The sequence below is a fragment of the Pithys albifrons genome, chromosome 29 (genome assembly GCF_047495875.1).
Source record: "Pithys albifrons albifrons isolate INPA30051 chromosome 29, PitAlb_v1, whole genome shotgun sequence".
In the NCBI taxonomy this organism is placed as follows: domain Eukaryota; kingdom Metazoa; phylum Chordata; class Aves; order Passeriformes; family Thamnophilidae; genus Pithys; species Pithys albifrons.
This window is the reverse complement of record NC_092486.1, coordinates 1,315,009-1,340,867: the sequence shown is the minus strand read 5'-3', so window position 1 is coordinate 1,340,867 and position 25,859 is coordinate 1,315,009. Positions and strand designations below refer to the sequence as shown.

The window sequence follows — 25,859 nt, the reverse complement described above, 5'->3', positions numbered from 1 at the left end:
TAAAGGGAAAGCTCTGGTCACCCAGTGATGTGTTTCAGGCTCTCTACCCTCAAGAAGGAAGCCCTCAAGGGAGAAGATCCTTGCGAAGAAGGGCATTGGGGGTGTCTTTGGGCAGCAGCTCTGCAGCCCCAGCACGTGGTTCAAGAAAGGGAAGGGTTTCACACCTGGTTAGGGAATCCACTGCTGTTGCAGTACTTGAGCTCCACAACTCTCAGGACATCGAGGGTAACGCAGAGTCCCAGATTCACTTGAGGTCTTGTAAAAGCTGGAAAAGAATAAGCCAAATCCCATGAGATAACACCTCCCTCCTTGGCTGCTGCACTATGAGGTTGTTATTGCTCAGAGCAAGCGAGGCTCTCAAGAATGTGCTGCCCAATGAGTGTTTGAGATGCCCGAGGTGAGGATTCCTTTGGAGTGGGCAAAGAGCACCAAGTCTAAGACTCAGCACTGAACGGCCACAAAGACATGCAGTTCAACACACTGTGGTTGTTGCTGTGCAGGAATCAGGGCACTGTTGCACTGGCCCCTGTGAGTGCAGGGGCTTGGCATGGTTGTCATTAGAGGGTGAGGCTGGTGCCAGTTCCTGAGCCCTGACTGGCTCTGATGTTCTCCAATAACCCTACAAAGTGCAGGTCTCTGATCTCATGGTCAACATGATCCCTTCCCACTGAAACACCAACAGGGACGAAAACCACTTGGCACAGCCTTTTGAGGCACAAGGCTTTGGTGGTGGCTTCCTCAGCAGACTAATCAGCAACCTCTGACTGGAAGAAAAGGGGTTTTGAGAACAATCTTTCTATTTGCCGAGACATTGAAGAAAAGGTCAATGTGAACCAAATGAAATGCTCAATATAAAGGCACCTTAAGATTGAAAGAAAAGTGCTATAAGGGATTTCACCATGTTAGTTATGGAGGCTGTCACCCATCTTGGGACGTGTTCTGAGCTGGAGTGGTGCCAAATGCTTCCTACAGAAATGCAACCTCTCGAGAATTATCCATCGAGGGTTGGAGGAGGAGATTGGAGCAGTCACCATTCCCCATGGGAGAAAAATGCCAGGAGAGAGAGAGAAAGAATTGATTTGCTGGCACTCACCATGAACTTCATAGGCCTGGTAGGTGATGGCTCCGCTGCACATGTTGATGATGTCTGCGCCATAGGAGTTGAGGTTGCTGACCAATCCACCAGTGACAAAGGTGATCTTCCTGGTAAATCTTCCCAGTCCAAGCTGGTTCTAGACACCAAAGAACAGCATTCAGCAAGATCAGTGCCATGACACGTTTCATGCTGGGCATATCCCTAGTTCTGCAAGGACGACTCAGGCCTTGGTGTTTGGGTGCCACCTGCCTTCAGGGTGCCTTGGAATCCCCCAGACATGCCCTCTCCTGCCCCAAAGGAAAAGGGAGTGTTGGTAATATCAAGTACAGGGCAAAGCTCTGAGCTGACAAATACACCTTGAAATGGAAATGCCTCCCAACCCCTTGGAGATATTGCCATGGGAAAAGAATGGATGGCCTTGAAGGGGATGTGAGAGAAAGGGTTTCTCAGCAGCCTGCAGAGCTCAACGTGCTCAGAGGAAGCACAGCTGGTCCTGGGAATGATGCACACCCTCTTTTTCTTTTGACAAACCACCCTTAAGACAAATTCTCAATTCTCATTGCTGGGGAGACAAAGACAGTCCTGCTGCTTGGGACAAGCTCGTCCTCTCCAGGAGGAAAAGGCAGAGTTGAGAAATGACCCCAAGAATCCAGGCTGAAGAAAGTGCTGCTGCTTTGGAATCTTACCCTGCTCTCTCTGGCCAGTCTGGGCAGATTCTCAAAGCTGGGCATCTCAGTTCTGTTCATGGTGGAAATGTAGCAGGTGTTCTCTTGCATCACTTTGGTTGCAATCACGCCCTGCAAAGACAACGTGGTTGATGAGTCACAATTCAGGTTTCCAAGTGTTAAATCCAAGACAAAGTCTGGATTAAAGAAGAAGGAATGCTGATACTGTGTCCCATGACTGGCAAAGTGCAAAGGTGAATGAGAAAGAAGCATCCCCGTGCCTTGGGGAGCTGGAGGAGGAGCAGCCTCCTGGCACAGCTCCCACCAAAGCTCCCTGCCACTCACCGTGTTGTAGTTCCAGATGGTTTTCCAGGAGCCCGTGCTGGTCGTTTGCTGGATCACTGCCACGCGCCATTGGCTGTGGATGGTCACAATTTGGGACTGGCCACCAATGATCACTTGCTGATTTTGGTCGTCCTGCTGAGGCTGAAAAACCAAGTGAAAGATGTTTACCCTTTGCATGACTTCAGTGATGTCCCCAAATCCCTGCGAGATGAAGGGCTGCCCACAGGCAGTGCCAGCAGTGCCCTCAGCAGTTTCCAAAGCACAAAGGCTCAAGGCTGTGGGGTTGGGCAGTAGCCCTGAGAATTCTTTTGCTGCCTTCACTGCATCATTGCTGCATCTTACAGCTGTCCTGGGGTGCCTTTAGAGTTTGATGTGTGCAAGGGAACCAGCCAGAGCTGATCCACACTCAAGGTCTTTAAGGGAAAGCTCTGGTCACCCAGTGATGTGTTTCAGGCTCTCCACCCTCCAGAAGGAAGCCCTCAAGGGAGGAGATCCTTGGAAAGAAGGGCATTGGGAGTGGCTTTGGGCAGCAGCTCTGCAGATCCCACCCTTGGTTCAAGAAAGGGAAGGGTTTCACACCTGGTTAGGGAATCCATTGCTGTTGCAGTACTTGAGCTCCACAACTCTCAGGACATCGAGGGTAAAACACGTTCCCAGATTCACTTGAGGTCTTGTAAAAGCTGGAAAAGAATAAGGCAAAGCCCATGAGATAACATCTCCCTTTTTGGTTACCACTCTTCAAGAAGGGGTTTTTGTTACTCACAGTGAGTGAGGCTCTCAAGAATTTGCTGTCCAAGGACAGTGTGAGATGCTGGAGAGGAGAATTTCTTTGGCATGGCCAAAGAGCACCAACTCTGTGATTCAGCACTCAATGATCACAAGACGTGCCCTTTAACATATTGGGGGTGTTTCTGTGCAGGAATCGGGGCACTGTTGCACTGGCCCCTGTGAGTGCAGGTGGCTGGGCATGAGAGGGTGAGGCTGGTGCCAGTTCCTGAGCCCTGACTGGCTCTGATGTTCTCCAATATCCCTACAAGGTGCAGGTCTCTGATCTCATGGGCAACATGATCCCTTCCCCCTGAAACACCAACAGGGAAGAAAACCACTTGGCACAGCCTTTTGAGGCACAAGGCTTTGGTGGTGGCTTCCTCAGCAAACTAATCAGCAACATCTGAATGGAAGAAAAGGGGTTTGAGGATGATCTTTCTATTTGCTGAGACATTGAAGAAAAGATCAATGTGGGCCAAGTGAAATGCTCAATATAAAGGCACCTTAAGATTTGAACTAAAGTGCAATAAGGGATTTCACCACATTAGTTATGGAGGCTGTCACCCATCTTGGGACGTGTTCTGAGCTGTAGTGGTGCCAAATCCTTCCTACAGAAATGCAACCTCTCGAGAATTATCCATCGAGGGTTGGAGGAGGAGATTGGAGCAGTCGCCATTCCCCATGGGAGAAAAATGCCAGGACAGAGAGAGAAAGAATTGATTTGCTGGCACTCACCGTGAACTTCATAGGCCTGGTAGGTGATGGCTCCGCTGCACATGTTGATGATGTCTGCGCCGTAGGAGTTGAGGTTGCTGACCAATCCACCAGTGACAAAGGTGATCTTCCTGGTAAATCTTCCCAGTCCAAGCTGGTTCTAGACACCAAAGAACAGCATTCAGAGAGTTCAGTGCAATGACACGTTTCATGCTGGGCATATCCCTAGTTCTGCAATGACAACTCTGGCCTTGGTGTTTGGGTGCCACCTGCCTTCAGGGTGCCTTGGAATCCCCCAGACATGCCCTCTCCTGCCCCAAAGGAAAAGGGAGTGTTGGTAATATCAAGTACAAGGCAAAGCTCTGAGCTGACAAATGCACCTTGAAATGGAAATGCCTCCCAACCCCTTGGAGATATTGCCATGGGAAAAGAATGGATGGCCTTGAAGGGGATGTGAGAGAAAGGGTCTCTCAGCAGCCTGCAGAGCTCAACCTGCTCAGAGGAAGCACAGCTGGCCCTGGGAATGATGCACACCCTCTTTTTCTTTTGACAAACCACCCATAAGACAAATTCTCAGTTCTCATTGCTGGAGAGACAAAGACAGTCCTGCTGCTGGGGACAAGCTCGTCCTCTCCAGGAGGAAAAGGCAGAGTTGAGAAAAGGCCCCAAGAACTCCATGCTGAAGAAAGTGCTGCTGCTTTGGAATCTTACCCTGCTCTCTCTGGCCAGTCTGGGCAGATTCTCAAAGCTGGGCATCTCAGTTCTGTTCATGGTGGAAATGTAGCAGGTGTTCTCTTGCATCACTTTGGTTGCAATCACGCCCTGCAAAGACAAAGTGATCGATCACTCACAGGTCAGTTTTCCAACTGCTCACTCTGGGATAAAGTCTGGATTAAAGCAGCAAGGAATGCCAGTAGTTGTCACTGCATTGGTGTAGTGCAAAGGTGAATGAGAAAGAAGCATTCTGGTACCTTTTGGAGCTGGAGGAGGAGCAGCCTCCTGGCACAGCTCCCACCAAAGCTCCCTGCCACTCACCGTGTTGTAGTTCCAGATGGTTTTCCAGGAGCCCGTGCTGGTCGTTTGCTGGATCACTGCCACGCGCCATTGGCTGTGGATGGTCACAATTTGGGACTGGCCACCAATGATCACTTGCTGATTTTGGTCGTCCTGCTGAGGCTGAAAAACCAAGTGTAAGATGTTTACCCTTTGCATGACTTCAGTGATCTCCCCAAATCCCTGCGAGATGAAGGGCTGCCCACAGGCAGTGCCAGCAGTGCCCTCAGCAGTTTCCAAAGCACAAAGGCTCAAGGCTGTGGGGTTGGGCAGCAGCCCTGAGAATTCTTTTGCTGCCTTCACTGCATCATTGCTGCATCTTACAGCTGTCCTGGGGTGCCTTTAGAGTTTGATGTGTGCAAGGGAACCAGCCAGAGCTGATCCACACTCAAGGTCCTTAAAGGGAAAGCTCTGGTCACCCTGTGATATTTTTCAGCTTCTCTACCCTCTAGAAGGAAGCCCTCAAGGGAGGAGATACTTGGAAAGAAGGGCATTGGGAGTGGCTTTGGGCAGCAGCTCTGCAGCTCCCACCCTTGGTTGTAGAAAGGGAAGAGTTTCACACCTGGTTAGGGAATCCATTGCTGTTGCAGTACTTGAGCTCCACAACTCTCAGGACATCGAGGGTAAAACACGTTCCCAGATTCACTTGAGGTCTTGTAAAAGCTGGAAAAGAATAAGGCAAAGCCCATGAGATAACATCTCCCTTTTTGGTTACCCCTTTTCAAGAAGGGGTTTTTGTTACTCAGAGTGAGTGAGGCTCTCAAAAATTTGCTGCCCAAGGAGCACCAACTCTGTGATTCAGCACTCAATGATCACAAGACGTGCCCTTTAACATGTTAGGGTTGTTTCTGTGCAGGAATCGGGGCACTGTTACACTGGCCCCTGTGAGTGCAGGTGGCTGGGCATGAGAGGGTGAGGCTGGTGCCAGTTCCTGAGCCCTGACTGGCTCTGATGTTCTCCAATAACACTACAAAGTGCAGGTCTCTGATCTCATGGGCAACATGATCCCTTCCCACTGAAACACCAACAGGGACGAAAACCACTTGGCACAGCCTTTTGAGGCACAAGGCTTTGGTGGTGGCTTCCTCAGCAAACTAATCAGCAACATCTGAATGGAAGAAAAGGGAGTTTTGGGATGATCTTTCTATTTGCTGAGACATTGAAGAAAAGATCAATGTGGGCCAAATGAAATGCTCAATATAAAGGCACCTTAAGATTTGAACTAAAGTGCTATAAGGGTTTTCACCATGTCAGTTATGGAGGCTGTCAGCCATCTTGGGACATGTTCTGAGCTGCAGTGGTGCCAAATCCTTCCTACAGAAATGCAACCTCTTGAGAATTATCCATCGAGGGTTGGAGGAGGAGATTGGAGCAGTCACCATTCCCCATGGGAGAAAAATGCCAGGACAGAGAGAGAGAAAGAATTGATTTGCTGGCACTCACCGTGAACTTCATAGGCCTGGTAGGTGATGGCTCCGCTGCACATGTTGATGATGTCTGCGCCGTAGGAGTTGAGGTTGCTGACCAATCCACCAGTGACAAAGGTGATCTTCCTGGTAAATCTTCCCAGTCCAAGCTGGTTCTAGACACCAAAGAACAGCATTCAGAGAGCTCAGTGCAATGACACGTTTCATGCTGGGCATATCCCTAGTTCTGCAAGGACGACTCAGGCCTTGGTGTTTGGGTGCCACCTGCCTTCAGGGTGCCTTGGAATCCCCCAGACATGCCCTCTCCTTCCCCAAAGGAAAAGGGAGTGTGGACAAAGGCAGCTGCAAGGCAAAGCTCTGAGCTGACAAATGCACCTTGAAATGGAAATGCCTCCCAACCCCTTGGAGATATTGCCATGGGAAAAGAATGGATGGCCTTGAAGGGGATGTGAGAGAAAGGGTTTCTCAGCAGCCTGCAGAGCTCAACGTGCTCAGAGGAAGCACAGCTGGCCCTGGGAATGATGCACACCCTCTTTTCCTATTCACAAACCACCCATAAGACAAATTCTCAGTTCTCATTTCTGGGGAGACAAAGACAGTCCTGCTGCTTGGGACAAGCTCATCCTCTCCAGGAGGAAAAGGCAGAGTTGAGTAACGGCCCCATGAACTCCAGACTGAAGAAAGTGCTGCTGCTTTGGAATCTTACCCTGCTCTCTCTGGCCAGTCTGGGCAGATTCTCAAAGCTGGGCATCTCAGTTCTGTTCATGGTGGAAATGTAGCAGGTGTTCTCTTGCATCACTTTGGTTGCAATCACGCCCTGCAAAGACAAAGTGACCGATCACTCACAGGTCAGTTTTCCAACTGCTCACTCTGGGATAAAGTCTGGATTAAAACAGCAAGGAATGCCAGTAGTTGTCACTGCATTGGTGTAGTGCAAAGGTGAATGAGAAAGAAGCATTCTGGTGCCTTTGGGAGCTGGAGGAGGAGCAGCCTCCTGGCACAGCTCCCACCAAAGCTCCCTGCCACTCACCGTGTTGTAGTTCCAGATGGTTTTCCAGGAGCCCGTGCTGGTCGTTTGCTGGATCACTGCCACGCGCCATTGGCTGTGGATGGTCACAATTTGGGACTGGCCACCAATGATCACTTGCTGATTTTGGTCGTCCTGCTGAGGCTGAAAAACCAAGTGAAAGATGTTTACCCTTTGCATGACTTCAGTGATGTCCCCAAATCGCTGCGAGATGAAGGGCTGCCCACAGGCAGTGCCAGCAGTGCCCTCAGCAGTTTCCAAAGCACAAAGGCTCAAGGCTGTGGGGTTGGGCAGTAGCCCTGAGAATTCTTTTCCTGCCTTCACTGCATCGTTGCTGCATCTTACAGCTGTCCTGGGGTGCCTTTAGAGTTTGATGTGTGCAAGGGAACCAGCCAGAGCTGATCCACACTCAAGGTCTTTAAGGGAAAGCTCTGGTCACCCACTGATGTGTTTCAGGCTCTCCACCCTCCAGAAGGAAGCCCTCAAGGAAGGAGATCCTTGGGAAGAAGGACATTGGGGGTGTCTTTGGGCAGCAGCTCTGCAGCCCCAGCACGTGGTTCAAGAAAGGGAAGGGTTTCACACCTGGTTAGGGAATCCATTGCTGTTGCAGTACTTGAGCTCCACAACTCTCAGGACATCGAGGGTAAAACACGTTCCCAGATTCACTTGAGGTCTTGTAAAAGCTGGGAAAGAATAAGGCAAAGCCCATGAGATAACACCTCCCTTTTTGGTTACCACTCTTCAAGAAGGGGTTTTTGTTACTCAGAGTGAGTGAGGCTCTCAAGAATTTGCTGCCCAAGGAGCACCAACTCTGTGATTCAGCACTCAATGATCACAAGATGTGCCCTTTAACATGTTGGGGGTGTTTCTGTGCAGGAATCGGGGCACTGTTACACTGGCCCCTGTGAGTGCAGGTGGCTGGGCATGAGAGGGTGAGGCTGGTGCCAGTTCCTGAGCCCTGACTGGCTCTGATGTTCTCCAATATCCCTACAAAGTGCAGGTCTCTCATCTCATGGGCAACACGATCCCTTCTCACTGAAACACCAACAGGGAAGAAAACCACTTGGCACAGCCTTTTGAGGCACAAGGCTTTGGTGGTGGCTTCCTCAGCAAACTAATCAGCAACATCTGAATGGAAGAAAGGGGGTTTTGAGAACAATCTTTCTATTTGCTGAGACATTGAAGAAAAGGTCAATGTGGGCCAAATGAAATGCTCAATATAAAGGCACCTTAAGATTTAAAGAAAAGTGTTATAAGGGATTTCACCATGTTAGTTATGGAGGCTGTCACCCATCTTGGGACGTGTTCTGAGCTGCAGTGGTGCCAAATCCTTCCTACAGAAATGCAACCTCTCGAGAATTATCCATCGAGGGTTGGAGGAGGAGATTGGAGCAGTCACCATTCCCCATGGGAGAAAAATGCCAGGAGAGAGAGAGAAAGAATTGATTTGCTGGCACTCACCGTGAACTTCATAGGCCTGGTAGGTGATGGCTCCGCTGCACATGTTGATGATGTCTGCGCCGTAGGAGTTGAGGTTGCTGACCAATCCACCAGTGACAAAGGTGATCTTCCTGGTAAATCTTCCCAGTCCAAGCTGGTTCTAGACACCAAAGAACAGCATTCAGCAAGATCAGTGCCGTGACATGTTTCATGCTGGGCATGTCCCTAGTTCTGCAGGGACAACTCAGGCCTTGGTGTTTGGGTGCCACCTGCCTTCAGGGTGCCTTGGAATCCCCCAGACATGCCCTCTCCTTCCCCAAAGGAAAAGGGAGTGTGGACAAAGGCAGCTGCAAGGCAAAGCTCTGAGCTGACAAATGCACCTTGAAATGGAAATGCCTCCCAACCCCTTGGAGATATTGCCATGGGAAAAGAATGGATGGCCTTGAAGGGGATGTGAGAGAAAGGGTTTCTCAGCAGCCTGCAGAGCTCAACGTGCTCAGAGGAAGCACAACTGGCCCTGGGAATGATGCACACCCTCTTTTTCTTTTGACAAACCACCCATAAGACAAATTCTCAGTTCTCATTGCTGGAGAGACAAAGACAGTCCTGCTGCTTGGGACAAGCTCGTCCTCTCCAGGAGGAAAAGGCAGAGTTGAGAAACGACCCCAAGAACTCCAGGCTGAAGAAAGTGCTGCTGCTTTGGAATCTTACCCTGCTCTCTCTGGCCAGTCTGGGCAGATTCTCAAAGCTGGGCATCTCAGTTCTGTTCATGGTGGAAATGTAGCAGGTGTTCTCTTGCATCACTTTGGTTGCAATCACGCCCTGCAAAGACAAAGGGATCGATCACTCACAGGTCAGTTTTCCAACTGCTCACTCTGGGATAAAGTCTGGATTAAAACAGCAAGGAATGACAGTAGTTGTCACTGCATTGGTGTAGTGCAAAGGTGAATGAGAAAGAAGCATCCCCGTGCCTTGGGGAGCTGGAGGAGGAGCAGCCTCCTGGCACAGCTCCCACCAAAGCTCCCTGCCACTCACCGTGTTGTAGTTCCAGATGGTTTTCCAGGAGCCCGTGCTGGTCGTTTGCTGGATCACTGCCACGCGCCATTGGCTGTGGATGGTCACAATTTGGGACTGGCCACCAATGATCACTTGCTGATTTTGGTCGTCCTGCTGAGGCTGAAAAACCAAGTGAAAGATGTTTACCCTTTGCGTGACTTCACTGATCTCCCCAGATCCCTGCGAGATGAAGGGCTGCCCACAGGCAGTGCCAGCAGTGCCCTCAGCAGTTTCCAAAGCACAAAGGCTCAAGGCTGTGGGGTTGGGCAGTAGCCCTGAGAATTCTTTTGCTGCCTTCACTGCATCATTGCTGCATCTTACATCTGTCCTGGGGAGCCTTTAGAGTTTGATGTGTGTAAGGGAACCAGCCAGAGCTGATCCACTCTCAAGGTCTTTAAGGGAAAGCTCTGGTCACCCAGTGATGTGTTTCAGGCTCTCCACCCTCAAGAAGGAAGCCCTCAAGGAAGGAGATCCTTGGAAAAAAGGGCATTGGGAGTGGCTTTGGGCAGCAGCTCTGCAGCTCCCACCCTTGGTTCAAGAAAGGGAAGGGTTTCACACCTGGTTAGGGAATCCATTGCTGTTGCAGTACTTGAGCTCCACAACTCTCAGGACATCGAGGGTAACGCAGAGTCCCAGATTCACTTGGGGTCTTGTAAAAGCTGGAAAAGAATAAGGCAAATCCCATGAGATAACACCTCCCTCCTTGGCTGCTGCACTATGAGGTTGTTATTGCTCAGAGCAAGCGAGGCTCTCAAGAATGTGCTGCCCAATGAGTGTTTGAGATGCCCGAGGTGAGGATTCCTTTGGAGTGGGCAAAAAGCACCAAGTCTAAGACTCAGCACTGAACGGCCACAAAGACATGCAGTTCAACACACTCTGGTTGTTGCTGTGGAGGAATCGGGGCACTGTTGCACTGGCCCCTGTGAGTGCAGGGGCTTGGCATGGTTGGCATTAGAGGGTGAGGCTGGTGCCAGTTCCTGAGCCCTGACTGGCTCTGATGTTCTCCAATAACCCTACAAAGTGCAGGTCTCTGATCTCATGGGCAACACGATCCCTTCCCACTGAAACACCAACAGGGAAGAAAACCACTTGGCACAGCCTTTTGAGGCACAAGGCTTTGGTGGTGGCTTCCTCAGGAGACTAATCAGCAACATCTGAATGGAAGAAAAGGGAGTTTTGAGGACAATCTTTCTATTTGCTGAGACATTGAAGAAAAGATCAATGTGGGCCAAATGAAATGCTCAATATAAAGGCACCTTAAGATTTAAAGAAAAGTGCTATAAGGGTTTTCACCACGTTAGTTATGGAGGCTGTCACCCATCTTGGGACGTGTTCTGAGCTGCAGTGGTGCCAAATCCTTCCTACAGAAATGCAACCTCTCGAGAATTATCCATCGAGGGTTGGAGGAGGAGATTGGAGCAGTCACCATTCCCCATGGGAGAAAAATGCCAGGACAGAGAGAGAAAGAATTGATTTGCTGGCACTCACCGTGAACTTCATAGGCCTGGTAGGTGATGGCTCCGCTGCACATGTTGATGATGTCTGCGCCGTAGGAGTTGAGGTTGCTGACCAATCCACCAGTGACAAAGGTGATCTTCCTGGTAAATCTTCCCAGTCCAAGCTGGTTCTAGACACCAAAGAACAGCACTCAGAGAGTTCAGTGCACTGACATATTTCATGCTGGGCATATCCCTAGTTCTGCAAGGACGACTCAGGCCTTGGTGTTTGGGTGCCACCTGCCTTCAGGGTGCCTTGGAATCCCCCAGACATGCCCTCTCCTTCCCCAAAGGAAAAGGAAGTGTGGACAAAGGCAGCTGCAAGGCAAAGCTCTGAGCTGACAAATGCACCTTGCTCTTGCAATGCCACCCAACCCCTTGGAGATATTGCCATGGGAAAAGAATGGATGACCTTGAAGGGGATGTGAGAGAAAGGGTTTCTCATCAGCCTGCAGAGCTCAACGTGCTCAGAGGAAGCACAGCTGGCCCTGGGAATGATGCACACCCTCTTTTTCTTTTGACAAACCACCCATAAGACAAATTCTCAGTTCTCATTGCTGGAGAGACAAAGACAGTCCTGCTGCTTGGGACAAGCTCGTCCTCTCCAGGAGGAAAAGGCAGAGTTGAGAAAAGGCCCCATGAACTCCAGGCTGAAGAAAGTGCTGCTGCTTTGGAATCTTACCCTGCTCTCTCTGGCCAGTCTGGGCAGATTCTCAAAGCTGGGCATCTCAGTTCTGTTCATGGTGGAAATGTAGCAGGTGTTCTCTTGCATCACTTTGGTTGCAATGACGCCCTGCAAAGACAAAGGGATCGATCACTCACAGGTCAGTTTTCCAACTGCTCACTCTGGGATAAAGTCTGGATTAAAACAGCAAGGAATGACAGTAGTTGTCACTGCATTGGTGTAGTGCAAAGGTGAATGAGAAAGAAGCATTCTGGTACCTTTGGGAGCTGGAGGAGGAGCAGCCTCCTGGCACAGCTCCCACCAAAGCTCCCTGCCACTCACCGTGTTGTAGTTCCAGATGGTTTTCCAGGAGCCCGTGCTGGTCGTTTGCTGGATCACTGCCACGCGCCATTGGCTGTGGATGGTCACAATTTGGGACTGGCCACCAATGATCACTTCTGGATTTTGGTCGTCCTGCTGAGGCTGAAAAACCAAGTGAAAGATGTTTACCCTTTGCATGACTTCAGTGATGTCCCCAAATCCCTGCGAGATGAAGGGCTGCCCACAGGCAGTGCCAGCAGTGCCCTCAGCAGTTTCCAAAGCACAAAGGCTCAAGGCTGTGGGGTTGGGCAGTAGCCCTGAGAATTCTTTTGCTGCCTTCACTGCATCATTGCTGCATCTTACAGTTGTCCTGGGGTGCCTTTAGAGTTTGATGTGTGCAAGGGAACCAGCCAGAGCTGATCCACACTCAAGGTCTTTAAGGGAAAGCTCTGGTCACCCAGTGATGTGTTTCAGGCTCTCCACCCTCCAGAAGGAAGCCCTCAAGGAAGGGGATCCTTGGGAAAAAGGGCATTGGGAGTGGCTTTGGGCAGCAGCTCTGCAGATCCCATCCTTGGTTCAAGAAAGGGAAGGGTTTCACACCTGGTTAGGGAATCCACTGCTGTTGCAGTACTTGAGCTCCACAACTCTCAGGACATCGAGGGTAAAACACGTTCCCAGATTCACTTGAGGTCTTGTAAAAGCTGGAAAAGAATAAGCCAAATCCCATGAGATAACACCTCCCTCCTTGGCTGCTGCACTATGAGGTTGTTATTGCTCAGAGCAAGCGAGGCTCTCAAGAATGTGTTGCCCAATGAGTGTTTGAGATGCCCGAGGTGAGGATTCCTTTGGAGTGGGCAAAGAGCACCAAGTCTAAGACTCAGCACGGAACGGCCACAAAGACATGCAGTTCAACACACTGTGGTTGTTGCTGTGCAGGAATCAGGGCACTGTTGCACTGGCCCCTGTGAGTGCAGGGGCTTGGCGTGGTTGGCATTAGAGGGTGAGGCTGGTGCCAGTTCCTGAGCCCTGACAGGCTCTGATGTTCTCCAATAACCCTACAAAGTGCAGGTCACTGATCTCATGGGCAACATGATCCCTTCCCACTGAAACACCAACAGGGAAGAAAACCACTTGGCACAGCCTTTTGAGGCACAAGGCTTTGGTGGTGGCTTCCTCAGCAGACTAATCAGCAACATCTGACTGGAAGAAGAGGGGGTTTGGGATGATCTTTGTATTTATCAAGACATTGAAGAGGAGGTCAATGTAGGCCCAAAGTGTGTATGTGTGCATGGCCAGACTTGGCGAACGAGGATTTGGGAAGGGCTCTCCCCATGTGGGTGAGCCCTTCCAACCTGCGCAGTGGATTTTTAGGTGAGGTGCAGCGTGCACTGAACTGGCCCCACCATTTTAGTTCTAAGGTCCATCTGCCATTTCCGAGTGAACTTGGACAGTGACAGTGACGTCCTCAGGACTGTCTACACCTCCCAGTACTAACCAGGGCTGACCCTGCTTGGCATCCGAGATCTGACAGGATTGGATGGCAGGGAGGCATTTAAATGCCAGGGGACGGTCCAACTGAGACTGGAACTCAGGTCCTTGGGATTCAGAGTCAGAGTGCTCTCCATTGCACCACAGGACCATCCACGGAACAAAAGGAGCACTGAATAAAATGGCACCTTAAGATTTGAACTAAAGTGCTCTAAGTGTTTTAACCATGTCAGTTATGGAGGCTGTCACTCATCTGGGGGTGTGTTCTGAGCTGCAGTGGTGCCAAATCCTTTCTACAGAAATGCAACCTCTTGAAAATTATCCATCAAGACTTAGAAGAGGAGATTGGAGCAGCAGCCATTACAGAAGCAAAAAAAATTCAGGACAGAGAGAGAAAGAATTGATTTGCTGGCACTCACCGTGAACTTCATAGGCCTGGTAGGTGATGGCTCCGCTGCACATGTTGATGATGTCTGCGCCGTAGGAGTTGAGGTTGCTGACCAATCCACCAGTGACAAAGGTGATCTTCCTGGTAAATCTTCCCAGTCCAAGCTGGTTCTAGACACCAAAGAACAGCATTCAGAGAGTTCAGTGCAATGACACATTTCATGCTGGGCATATCCCTAGATCTGCAAGGACAACTCAGGCCTTGGTGTTTGGGTGCCACCTGCCTTCAGGGTGCCTTGGAATCCCCCAGACATGCCCTCTCCTGCCCCAAAGGAAAAGGGAGTGTGGACAAAGGCAGCTGCAAGGCAAAGGTCTGAGCTGACAAATGCACCTTGAAATGGAAATGCCTCCCAACCCCTTGGAGATATTGCCATGGGAAAAGAATGGATGGCCTTGAAGGGGATGTGAGAGAAAGGGTTTCTCAGCAGCCTGCAGAGCTCAACGTGCTCAGAGGAAGCACAGCTGGCCCTGGGAATGATGCACACCCTCTTTTTCTTTTGACAAACCACCCATAAGACAAATTCTCAATTCTCATTGCTGGGGAGACAAAGACAGTCCTGCTGCTTGGGACAAGCTCGTCCTCTCCAGAAGGAAAAGGCAGAGTTGAGAAATGACCCCATGAACTCCAGGCTGAAGAAAGTGCTGCTGCTTTGGAATCTTACCCTGCTCTCTCTGGCCAGTCTGGGCAGATTCTCAAAGCTGGGCATCTCAGTTCTGTTCATGGTGGAAATGTAGCAGGTGTTCTCTTGCATCACTTTGGTTGCAATGACGCCCTGCAAAGACAACGTGGTTGATGAGTCACAATTCAGGTTTCCAAGTGTTAAATCCAAGATAAAGTCTGGATTAAAGAAGAAGGAATGCTGATACTTTGTCGTAAGACTGGTGAGGTGCAAAGGTGGATCAGAAAGAAACATCCCCGTGCCTTGGGGAGCTGGAGGAGGAGCAGCCTCCTGGCACAGCTCCCACCAAAGCTCCCTGCCACTCACCGTGTTGTAGTTCCAGATGGTTTTCCAGGAGCCCGTGCTGGTCGTTTGCTGGATCACTGCCACGCGCCATTGGCTGTGGATGGTCACAATTTGGGACTGGCCACCAATGATCACTTCTGGATTTTGGTAGTCTGGCTGTTGAGGCTAAAAGTCAAGTGAAAGATGTTTACCCTTTGCATGACTTCAGTGACGTCCCCAAATCCCTGCGAGATGAAGGGCTGCCCACAGGCAGTGCCAGCAGTGCCCTCAGCAGTTTCCAAAGCACAAAGGCTCCAGGCTGTGGGGTTGGGCAGTAGCCCTGAGAATTCTTTTGCTGCCTTCACTGCATCATTGCTGCATCTTACAGCTGTCCTGGGGTGCCTTTAGAGTTTGATGTGTGTAAGGGAACCAGCCAGAGCTGATCCACACTCAAGGTCTTCAAGGGAAAGCTCTGGTCACCCACTGATGTGTTTCAGGCTCTCTACCCTCAAGATGGAAGCCCTCAAGGGAGGAGATCCTTGGGAAGAAGGACATTGGGGGTGTCTTTGGGCAGCAGCTCTGCAGCTCCCACCCTTGGTTCAAGAAAGTGAAGGCTTTCACACCTGGTTAGGGAATCCACTGCTGTTGCAGTACTTGAGCTCCACAACTCTCAGGACATCGAGGGTAACGCAGAGTCCCAGATTCACTTGAGGTCTTGTAAAAGCTAGAAAAGAATAAGCCAAATCCCATGAGATAACACCTCCCTCCTTGGCTGCTGCACTATAAGGTTGTTATTGCTCAGAGCAAGCGAGGCTCTCAAGAATGTGCTGCCCAATGAGTGTTTGAGATGCCCGAGGTGAGGATTCCTTTGGAGTGGGCAAAGAGCACCAAGTCTAAGACTCAGCACTGAACGGTCACAAAGACATGCAGTTCAACACACTGTGGTTGTTGCTGTGCAGGAATCAGGGCACTGTTGCACTGGCCCCTGTGAGTGCAGGGGCTTGGCATGGTTGGCATTAGAGGGTGAGGCTGGTGCCAGTTCCTGAGCCCTGACTGGCTCTGATGTTCTACAATAACCCTACAAAGTGCAGGTCACTGATCTCATGGGCAACATGATCCCTTCCCCCTGAAACACCAACAGGGAAGAAAACCACTTGGCAGAGCCTTTTGAGGCACAAGGCTTTGGTGGTGGCTTCCTCAGCAAACTAATCAGCAACATCTGAATATAAGTAAAGGTGTTTTGAGGACAATCTTTCTATTTGTCAAGACATTGAAGAAAAGATCAATGTGAACCAAATGAAATGCTCAATATAAAGGCACCTTAATTTTTAAAGAAAAGTGCTATAAGGGATTTCACCATGTTAGTTCTGGAGGCTGTCACCCATCTTGGGACGTGTTCTGAGCTGCAGTGGTGCCAAATGCTTCCTACAGAAATGCAACCTCTCGAGAATTATCCATCGAGGGTTGGAGGAGGAGATTGGAGCAGTCACCATTCCCCATGGGAGAAAAATGCCAGGAGAGAGAGAGAGAAAGAATTGATTTGCTGGCACTCACCGTGAACTTCATAGGCCTGGTAGGTGATGGCTCCGCTGCACATGTTGATGATGTCTGCGCCGTAGGAGTTGAGGTTGCTGACCAATCCACCAGTGACAAAGGTGATCTTCCTGGTAAATCTTCCCAGTCCAAGCTGGTTCTAGACACCAAAGAACAGCATTCAGCAAGATCAGTGCCATGACACGTTTCATGCTGGGCATATCCCTAGTTCTGCAAGGACGACTCAGGCCTTGGTGTTTGGGTGCCACCTGCCTTCAGGGTGCCTTGGAATCCTCCAGACATGCCCTCTCCTTCCCCAATGGAAAAGGGAGTGTTGGTAATACCAAGTACAGGGCAAAGCTCTGAGCTGACAAATACACCTTGAAATGGAAATGCCTCCCAACCCCTTGGAGATATTGCCATGGGAAAAGAATGGATGGCCTTGAAGGGGATGTGAGAGAAAGGGTTTCTCAGCAGCCTGCAGAGCTCAACGTGTTCAGAGGAAGCACAGCTGGCCCTGGGAATGATGCACACCCTCTTTTTCTTTTGACAGATAACCCATAAGACAATTTCTCAATTCTCATTGCTGGGGAGACAAAGACAGTCCTGCTGCTTGGGACAAGCTCGTCCTCCCCAGGAGGAAAAGGCAGAGTTGAGAAAAGGCCCCATGAACTCCAGGCTGAAGAAAGTGCTGCTGCTTTGGAATCTTACCCTGCTCTCTCTGGCCAGTCTGGGCAGATTCTCAAAGCTGGGCATCTCAGTTCTGTTCATGGTGGAAATGTAGCAGGTGTTCTCTTGCATCACTTTGGTTGCAATCACGCCCTGCAAAGACAACGTGGTTGGTCACTCCCAGGTCAGTTTTCCAAATTCTGAGACTGCGATAAAGTCTGGATTAAACCAGGATGGAATGCTGAGATATCTTAAGCTAATTCAGATTCAGTACCTTTAATTGAAAGACACATCCCCGTGCCTTCGGGAGCTGGAGGAGGAGCAGCCTCCTGGCACAGCTCCCACCAAAGCTCCCTGCCACTCACCGTGTTGTAGTTCCAGATGGTTTTCCAGGAGCCCGTGCTGGTCGTTTGCTGGATCACTGCCACGCGCCATTGGCTGTGGATGGTCACAATTTGGGACTGGCCACCAATGATCACTTGCTGATTTTGGTCGTCCTGCTGAGGCTGAAAAACCAAGTGAAAGATGTTTACCCTTTGCATGACTTCAGTGATGTCCCCAAATCCCTGTGAGATGAAGGGCTGCCCACAGGCAGTGCCAGCAGTGCCCTCAGCAGTTTCCAAAGCACAAAGGCTCAAGGCTGTGGGGTTGGGCAGTAGCCCTGAGAATCCTTTTGCTGCCTTCACTGCATCATTGCTGCATCTTACAGCTGTCCTGGGGAGCCTTTAGAGTTTGATGTGTGCAAGGGAACCAGCCAGAGCTGATCCACACTCAGGGTCCTTAAAGGGAAAGCTCTGGTCACCCTGTGATGTTTTTCAGCTTCTCTACCTTCAAGAAGGAAGCCCTTTAAGGGAGAAGACAAATGGAAACGAGGGCATTTGGGTGTCTTTGAGCAGCAGCTCTGCAGCCCCAGCACTTTGTTCAAGAAAGGGAAGGGTTTCACACCTGGTTAGGGAATCCATTGCTGTTGCAGTACTTGAGCTCCACAACTCTCAGGACATCGAGGGTAAAACATGTTCCCAGATTCACTTGAGGTCTTGTAAAAGCTGGAAAAGAATAAGGCAAAGCCCATGAGATAACACCTCCCTTTTTGGTTACCACTCTCCAAGAAGGGGTTGTTGTTACTCAGAGTGAGTGAGGCTCTCAAGAATTTGCTGCCCAAGGACAGTTTCAGATGCTGGAGAGGAGAATTCCTTTGGCGTGGCCAAAGAGCACCAACTCTGTGATTCAGCACTCAATGATCACAAGACGTGCCCTTTAACATACTGGGGGTGTTTCTGTGCAGGAATCGGGGCACTGTTACACTGGCCCCTGTGAGTGCAGGTGGCTGGGCATGAGAGGGTGAGGCTGGTGCCAGTTCCTGAGCCCTGACTGGCTCTGATGTTCTACAATAACCCTACAAAGTGCAGGTCTCTGATCTCATGGGCAACACGATCCCTTCCCACTGAAACACCAACAGGGAAGAAAACCACTTGGCACAGCCTTTTGAGGCACAAGGCTTTGGTGGTGGCTTCCTCAGCAAACTAATCAGCAACATCTGAATGGAAGAAAGGGGGTTTTGAGAACAATCTTTCTATTTGCTGAGACATTGAAGAAAAGATCAATGTGGGCCAAATGAAATGCTCAATATAAAGGCACCTTAATTTTTAAAGAAAAGTGCTATAAGGGATTTCACCATGTTAGTTCTGGAGGCTGTCACCCATCTTGGGACGTGTTCTGAGCTGCAGTGGTGCCAAATCCTTCCTACAGAAATGCAACCTCTCAAGAATTATCCATCGAGGGTTGGAGGAGGAGATTGGAGCAGTCACCATTCCCCATGGGAGAAAAATGCCAGGAGAGAGAGAGAAAGAATTGATTTGCTGGCACTCACCGTGAACTTCATAGGCCTGGTAGGTGATGGCTCCGCTGCACATGTTGATGATGTCTGCGCCGTAGGAGTTGAGGTTGCTGACCAATCCACCAGTGACAAAGGTGATCTTCCTGGTAAATCTTCCCAGTCCAAGCTGGTTCTAGACACCAAAGAACAGCATTCAGAGAGTTCAGTGCAATGACACATTTCATGCTGGGCATATCCCTAGTTCTGCATTGACAACTCTGGCCTTGGTGTTTGGGTGCCACCTGCCTTCAGGGTGCCTTGGAATCCCCCAGACATGCCCTCTCCTGCCCCAAAGGAAAAGGGAGTGTTGGTAATACCAAGTACAGGGCAAAGCTCTGAGCTGACAAATACACCTTGAAATGGAAATGCCTCCCAACCCCTTGGAGATATTGCCATGGGAAAAGAATGGATGGCCTTGAAGGGGATGTGAGAGAAAGGGTTTCTCAGCAGCCTGCAGAGCTCAACGTGCTCAGAGGAAGCACAGCTGGCCCTGGGAATGATGCACACCCTCTTTTCCTTTTCACAAACCACCCGTAATAGAAATTCTCAGTTCTCATTGCTGGGGAGACAAAGACAGTCCTGCTGCTTGGGACAAGCTCGTCCTCTCCAGAAGGAAAAGGCAGAGTTGAGAAAAGGCCCCAAGAACTCCAGGCTGAAGAAAGTGCTGCTGCTTTGGGATCTTACCCTGCTCTCTCTGGCCAGTCTGGGCAGATTCTCAAAGCTGGGCATCTCAGTTCTGTTCATGGTGGAAATGTAGCAGGTGTTCTCTTGCATCACTTTGGTTGCAATGACGCCCTGCAAAGACAACGTGGTTGATGAGTCACAATTCAGGTTTCCAAGTGTTAAATCCAAGATAAAGTCTGGATTAAAGAAGAAGGAATGCTGATACTTTGTCGTAAGACTGGTGAGGTGCAAAGGTGGATCAGAAAGAAGCATCCCCGTGCCTTGGGGAGCTGGAGGAGGAGCAGCCTCCTGGCACAGCTCCCACCAAAGCTCCCTGCCACTCACCGTGTTGTAGTTCCAGATGGTTTTCCAGGAGCCCGTGCTGGTCGTTTGCTGGATCACTGCCACGCGCCATTGGCTGTGGATGGTCACAATTTGGGACTGGCCACCAATGATCACTTGCTGATTTTGGTCGTCCTGCTGAGGCTGAAAAACCAAGTGAAAGATGTTTACCCTTTGCATGACTTCAGTGATGTCCCCAAATCCCTGCGAGATGAAGGGCTGCCCACAGGCAGTGCCAGCAGTGCCCTCAGCAGTTTCCAAAGCACAAAGGCTCAAGGCTGTGGGGTTGGGCAGCAGCCCTGAGAATTCTTTTGCTGCCTTCACATCATCATTGCTGCATCTTACAGCTGTCCTGGGGAGCCTTTAGAGTTTGATGTGTGCAAGGGAACCAGCCAGAGCTGATCCACACTCAAGGTCTTCAAGGGAAATCTCAGGTCACCCCGTGATGTTTTTCAGATTCTCTACCCTCAAGAAGGAAGCCCTCAAGGGAGGAGACACTTGCGAAGAAGGGCATTGAGGGGTGTCTTTGGGCAGCAGCTCTGCAGCCCCAGCACGTGGTTCAAGAAAGGGAAGGGTTTCACACCTGGTTAGGGAATCCATTGCTGTTGCAGTACTTGAGCTCCACAACTCTCAGGACATTGAGGGTAACGCAGGGTCCCACATTCACTTGGGGTCCTGCAAAGCATAAAATGGAAAAGCCAAACCCCATGAGGTAACACCTCCTACCTTGGCTGCTGCTCTCCAGAATTCATTATCTTGAACTCACCGTGAACTTCATAGGCCTGGTAGGTGATGGCTCCGCTGCACATGTTGATGATGTCTGCGCCGTAGGAGTTGAGGTTGCTGACCAATCCACCAGTGACAAAGGTGATCTTCCTGGTAAATCTTCCCAGTCCAAGCTGGTTCTAGACACCAAAGAACAGCATTCAGCAAGATCAGTGCCATGACACGTTTCATGCTGGGCATCTCCCTAGTTCTGAAAGGACGACTCAGGCCTTGGTGTTTGGGTGCCACCTGCCTTCAGGGCGCCTTGGAATCCCCCAGACATGCCCTCTCCTGCCCCAAAGGAAAAGGGAGTGTTGGTAATATCAAGTACAAGGCAAAGGTCTGAGCTGACAAATGCACCTTGAAATGGAAATGCCTCCCAACCCCTTGGAGATATTGCCATGGGAAAAGAATGGATGGCCTTGAAGGGGATGTGAGAGAAAAGGTTTCTCAGCAGCCTGAAGAGCTCAACGTGCTCAGAGGAAGCACAGCTGGCCCTGGGAATGATGCACACCCTCTTTTTCTTTTGACAAACCACCCATAAGACAAATTCTCAATTCTCATTTCTGGGGAGACAAAGACAGTCCTGCTGCTTGGGACAAGCTCGTCCTCTCCAGGAGGAAAAGGCAGAGTTGAGAAAAGGCCCCAAGAACTCCAGGCTGAAGAAAGTGCTGCTGCTTTGGAATCTTACCCTGCTCTCTCTGGCCAGTCTGGGCAGATTCTCAAAGCTGGGCATCTCAGTTCTGTTCATGGTGGAAATGTAGCAGGTGTTCTCTTGCATCACTTTGGTTGCAATGACGCCCTGCAAAGACAAAGTGGTTGGTCACTCACAATTCAATTTGCAGAGTGTTCAATCTGAAATCAAGTCTGGATTAAAACAGCGAGGAATGCTGAAACTTTGTCCCATGACAGGTGGAGTGCAAAGGTGAATGAGAAAGAAGCATCCCCGTGCCTTGGGGAGCTGGAGGAGGAGCAGCCTCCTGGCACAGCTCCCACCAAAGCTCCCTGCCACTCACCGTGTTGTAGTTCCAGATGGTTTTCCATGACAAGTCATTGCTCTGTTGTTCAATAATTGCCACACGTGTTTGACTTTTGATCTTCACTGTTTGTGGAACGTCAGTGACGGAGATCTGGGTGTTTCCACCCCAGATGACTTCTTGTTGTCCATTCGTCTGCTGATACTAAGAAATGAAAGTAGAGACATCTGGATTGGCAGATTAGGCATTGACTTCCCCAAAGCCTTAGACAAATCCCTGATAGAAGAGGATAAGTTTTGCCCCCAGGCAGTGCCCGTGATATCCTCAGGATTTTCATAATGGAGAAAGGATCAAGGCTGTGGCATTGGGCAGTGGCCCCTGGAATTCTTTTCTGGATTCACTGAATAGTTGCTGCACCTTCCAGCTGTCATGAGGTGCCTTCTGAGTTTCATGTCTGACAGGAGGTTTCACTTTCTCTGCTCTAAAATTGTGGTGAGAGAATCAAGGAGATGTCCCAAAGCAGAGATATGGAAACAGCAGCCAGGCAAGTGGAAATGGGGCACTGTACTCACATATTCACCAAGCGCTGGAGTCAGGAAGAGTCCCAGAAGGACTGCAGCCAAAATCTGAAATGAAAACAAATAAAAAGGTGTAACTAATGGTCTGGCTGATGAGTCTGGTCATGAGAATCGTTGTGCCCTTTTCCTGATCTGCTGCTTAAGGTTCCTCCTTGGATCTTCCTTTGTCCAGAAGAGAGTCCCCTCTGTTTTCCCCCACAGTGCTGCAAACCAGACACCTCCCACAGCTGCTGTTCCAAGACCTGAATCCCAAGTTCCTTCTTGGATCTTCCTTTGTCCAAGAGAGTCCCCCCTGTTTTCCCCCACAGTGCTGCAAACCAGACACCTCCCACAGCTGCTGTTCCAAGACCTGAATCCCAAGATGCTTCTGAGCCCTGGACAGGCACACACAGGGAGTTCACCAGAGTCAGGAGAAGCTTCCCCATTTCTTGTGCTCTGCCATTCCAGGGAAGGGGTTGGTCCATCAATGCAGTGCTCCAGTTTGCAAAAGCATTGACAAAAATGGACATGGATTGGGATTCTGTATTCTGAATAAACTGTGAAAAAGCCCCTTCCTTCCTCAGCCAATTTGGGAAATTCCTCCCTCTGGAGGAGCAAAATGTGCCCAGAGAAAGCCCTTGTGCTGTGGACAGGCAGAGGCCCTTCAGAGAGAGAGAAAGGCAGTGGGATTGAAGCAGAGGTTTGGTTAATAAGGCAGAAAAGCTGTATACTCACAGAGCCCCTCATGCTGACTGCAGAGCTGATGCTCCTGCAGGTAGAACGAGCAGCGTGAACCTCCCACCTTATATGTGGGTTCAGAATTGGCTCTGGAAGGGCCCCGTGTTGTAATATAATTATTTTGCCATTTGTTTCCCTGCCACTTGTCACTGAAAATTATTTCCTGCTGTAACTACTTGATAAACATGGGGACTGTACTTGTGCACATTTTCACCTGCTGAAGTTTGATATTATCAGATGGGAACCCGTTTGCAATGAAAAATTAAACAAGTTTATAGCATTTTCCTGACATGTGCTAATTACTTTGGAAAATTCACTTGAAACTTAAGACCGGAGATATCCTGGGATTTAAACAAGCACCTAAAAAGATTTGCATTAGGTAAAAGAAGTGAAAGCCTTTGCACCTTCCAAAACCATACTCTGTGTTATCAGGCAACCACAGTGGTTGGGGCTGGGGCATCAGTGGACTTGGCAGAGCAGCCCTGGCACATTCCTGCCTTTCCAGCTTTTCTAATTTCCAATTGTTGACGTGTTTTTCCCCCTCAGTGCATGAAGTTAAAGCAGTTCTGCTGCCACGTTGTCCTCTGCTGTTGGAATCTCTAAGCGAGATGCTCTTGGAGAAGGTGTTGCCCCTTCCAGAAGCACCTGTGCCCTGCTGGTCCCTGCACAGAGAGCTGGGAGGCTCTGGCTGGAGCCTGGCAGGGGGTACCCCTCTCTGCCACTCTGGGCAGGAGTTTCTGCACCACAGACCCTGCTCAGGTCACACCAAACTGCCTTGGGGCGTGTGGGGTCATCATCGGTGACAGTCCCACCCATGGTCTGCAGGGACTCAACAGCCCCCAGAGACACATTCCCAGTGACTCCCAGTAGGATAAGAGGACTGTGCCTGTGAAATTGATGCAGCTGGACCTTATATATTTGTATGTATATATTTTTATATATATTTGTAAATTTTTGTGTAGCTGTAGAGCTCCTCCTTCTCGGGGACACCCCCTTGTCTTGGGGGAGAAGCTTGCGTGCCCTCATGAGTTTAGAGCTATGCTGGAGGTGGTTTGTGCCACCGGTAGGGTCTCCCATGCCAGACAGGTCTCAGCTGAAGGGTCAGACAAAGTGTGTCCACGGGCAGCGCTTCATATCCTGCTTTGCAGAGGCTGCTGAGCTTTTTGGGCTGGAAGTCAGCCTGAAGAAGATGGAAGTTCTCTACCAACCTGCACCTCAAGAAGTCTTCCATCATCCTCATAGGCAATTCAGAGCTTAAGTCAGTCCAGCAGTTCACCTATCTGGGAAGTATCATTTCCTCAGACAGTAAGATTGACAAAGAGACAGACAACAGGCTGGCAAAGGCATACAGAGCCTTCGGAAAACTCCATAAAAGAGTCTGGTCCAATAAACACCTGAAGAAAAGTACAAAGATCAGTGTCTACAGAGCCATTGTGCTGTCTACTCTTTTATATGGGTCTGAATCCTGGGTCATCTACCCGCCACCACCTGCGGCTTCTCAAACGCTTCCATCAGCGCTGCCTCCGTTCAATCCTAAACACCCACTGGTCTGGTTACGTGACCAGTGTGTCTGTTCTGAACAGGCAGGGTCAGCAGTATGGAGGCCATGCTGATGAGAACGCAGCTGGGCTGGGCAGGGCACGTCTCCAGGATGGAGGATCACCCACTGCCCAGGGCACGTCTCCAGGATGGAGGATCACCCACTGCCCAGGGCACGTCTCCAGGGTGGAGGATCACCCACTGCCCAGGGCACGTCTCCAGGGTGGAGGATCACCCACTGCCCAGGGCACGTCTCCAGGGTGGAGGATCACCCACTGCCCAGGGCACGTCTCCAGGGTGGAGGATCACCTACTGCCTCCCAAAGATTGTGCTCTGTGGTGAACTCGCCACCGGCTGCCGCAAGAGAGGAGCCCCAAAGAGGAGATACAAGGACTCCCTGAAACAACAGCTCAGCCTTGGCCATATTGACTGCCCCAATGGTTCACTCTGGCCTCCAATCGGGATTCATGGAGACCATTCCCGACGCTGCTGCTTCCTTTGAGAATGCACAGGGTCAGTCTGGAGGAGAAAAGACACCGCAGACAGAACCGTTCCTTGCCAATGTCACCCAGGGAGACGTTCCCCTGTGCCTTTTGTGACCAGACCTGCCTATCCCATATCGGCCTTTTTAGCCACCAGCAGCTTGCAGCAAGTGTGGGTAGAGCCCTTCCCAAATCTTCGTTCGCGAAGCCTGGCCATGATGATGATGAGAGCTCCTCATATTTGATTTGATGTAGCAACCAGCAGTTTGTACCTTTGTGCCACATCTCTGTGTTAGGGGTGAAATAGAAACTGGAACACCAGGCCTGGGACATGTGCCCCAGGAGTGGAGTAGCAGCACATATTACAGCCAAAATAAGATACCATTTCAGTCCAAGCAACAGAAGACCTTGGAGAAGCTCCAAAGAAGGGAATGTGATGTGAAGATGATGGTGTGTGTGTGGCTCAGCTTCGCTGAACGCAGATTTGGGCAGGGCTGTCCCCACGGGCCCTTCCAGCCTGCACAGTGGATTTCAGGTCAGGCTCAGCGTGCACAGAACTGGCCCCACCGTTTCAGTCCTGAGGTTCATCTGCCACGGCCGAGCGAGCTTGGACGGTGCCAGTGAAGTCCTCAGGACCAGAACCTACAGCCCCTGGCATTGCCCAGGAGGTCTCCCATCCAAGGACTAATCCGGGGCTGACCCTGCTGAGCTTCCGAGACCTGACGGGATCGGATGTCAGGGAGGCATTAACTGCCTGAAGATGATGG

The 25,859-nt window shown here is 50.3% G+C and overlaps 1 protein-coding gene across 1 annotated transcript; it reads right to left on the bottom strand.

Moving 5' to 3' along the window:
* Positions 1–158: 158 nt before the first annotated feature.
* Positions 159–23,887, bottom strand: LOC139683635 (uncharacterized). The gene is made up of 37 exons (XM_071578954.1): positions 23,822–23,887; positions 21,816–21,980; positions 21,491–21,601; positions 20,801–20,939; positions 20,618–20,709; positions 20,038–20,178; positions 19,714–19,824; positions 19,024–19,162; positions 18,099–18,199; positions 17,519–17,659; positions 17,196–17,306; positions 16,506–16,644; positions 15,575–15,675; positions 14,994–15,137; positions 14,670–14,780; positions 13,980–14,118; positions 12,673–12,773; positions 12,094–12,234; positions 11,770–11,880; positions 11,080–11,218; positions 10,150–10,250; positions 9,571–9,711; positions 9,247–9,357; positions 8,557–8,695; positions 7,678–7,778; positions 7,099–7,239; positions 6,775–6,885; positions 6,085–6,223; positions 5,204–5,304; positions 4,624–4,764; positions 4,300–4,410; positions 3,610–3,748; positions 2,686–2,786; positions 2,107–2,247; positions 1,783–1,893; positions 1,094–1,232; positions 159–265 (listed from the first exon to the last, which is right to left on the bottom strand). The coding sequence occupies exons 1-37, from the start codon at positions 23,885–23,887 to the stop codon at positions 159–161; spliced, it is 4,518 nt and encodes a 1,505-aa protein (XP_071435055.1).
* Positions 23,888–25,859: the final 1,972 nt, after the last annotated feature.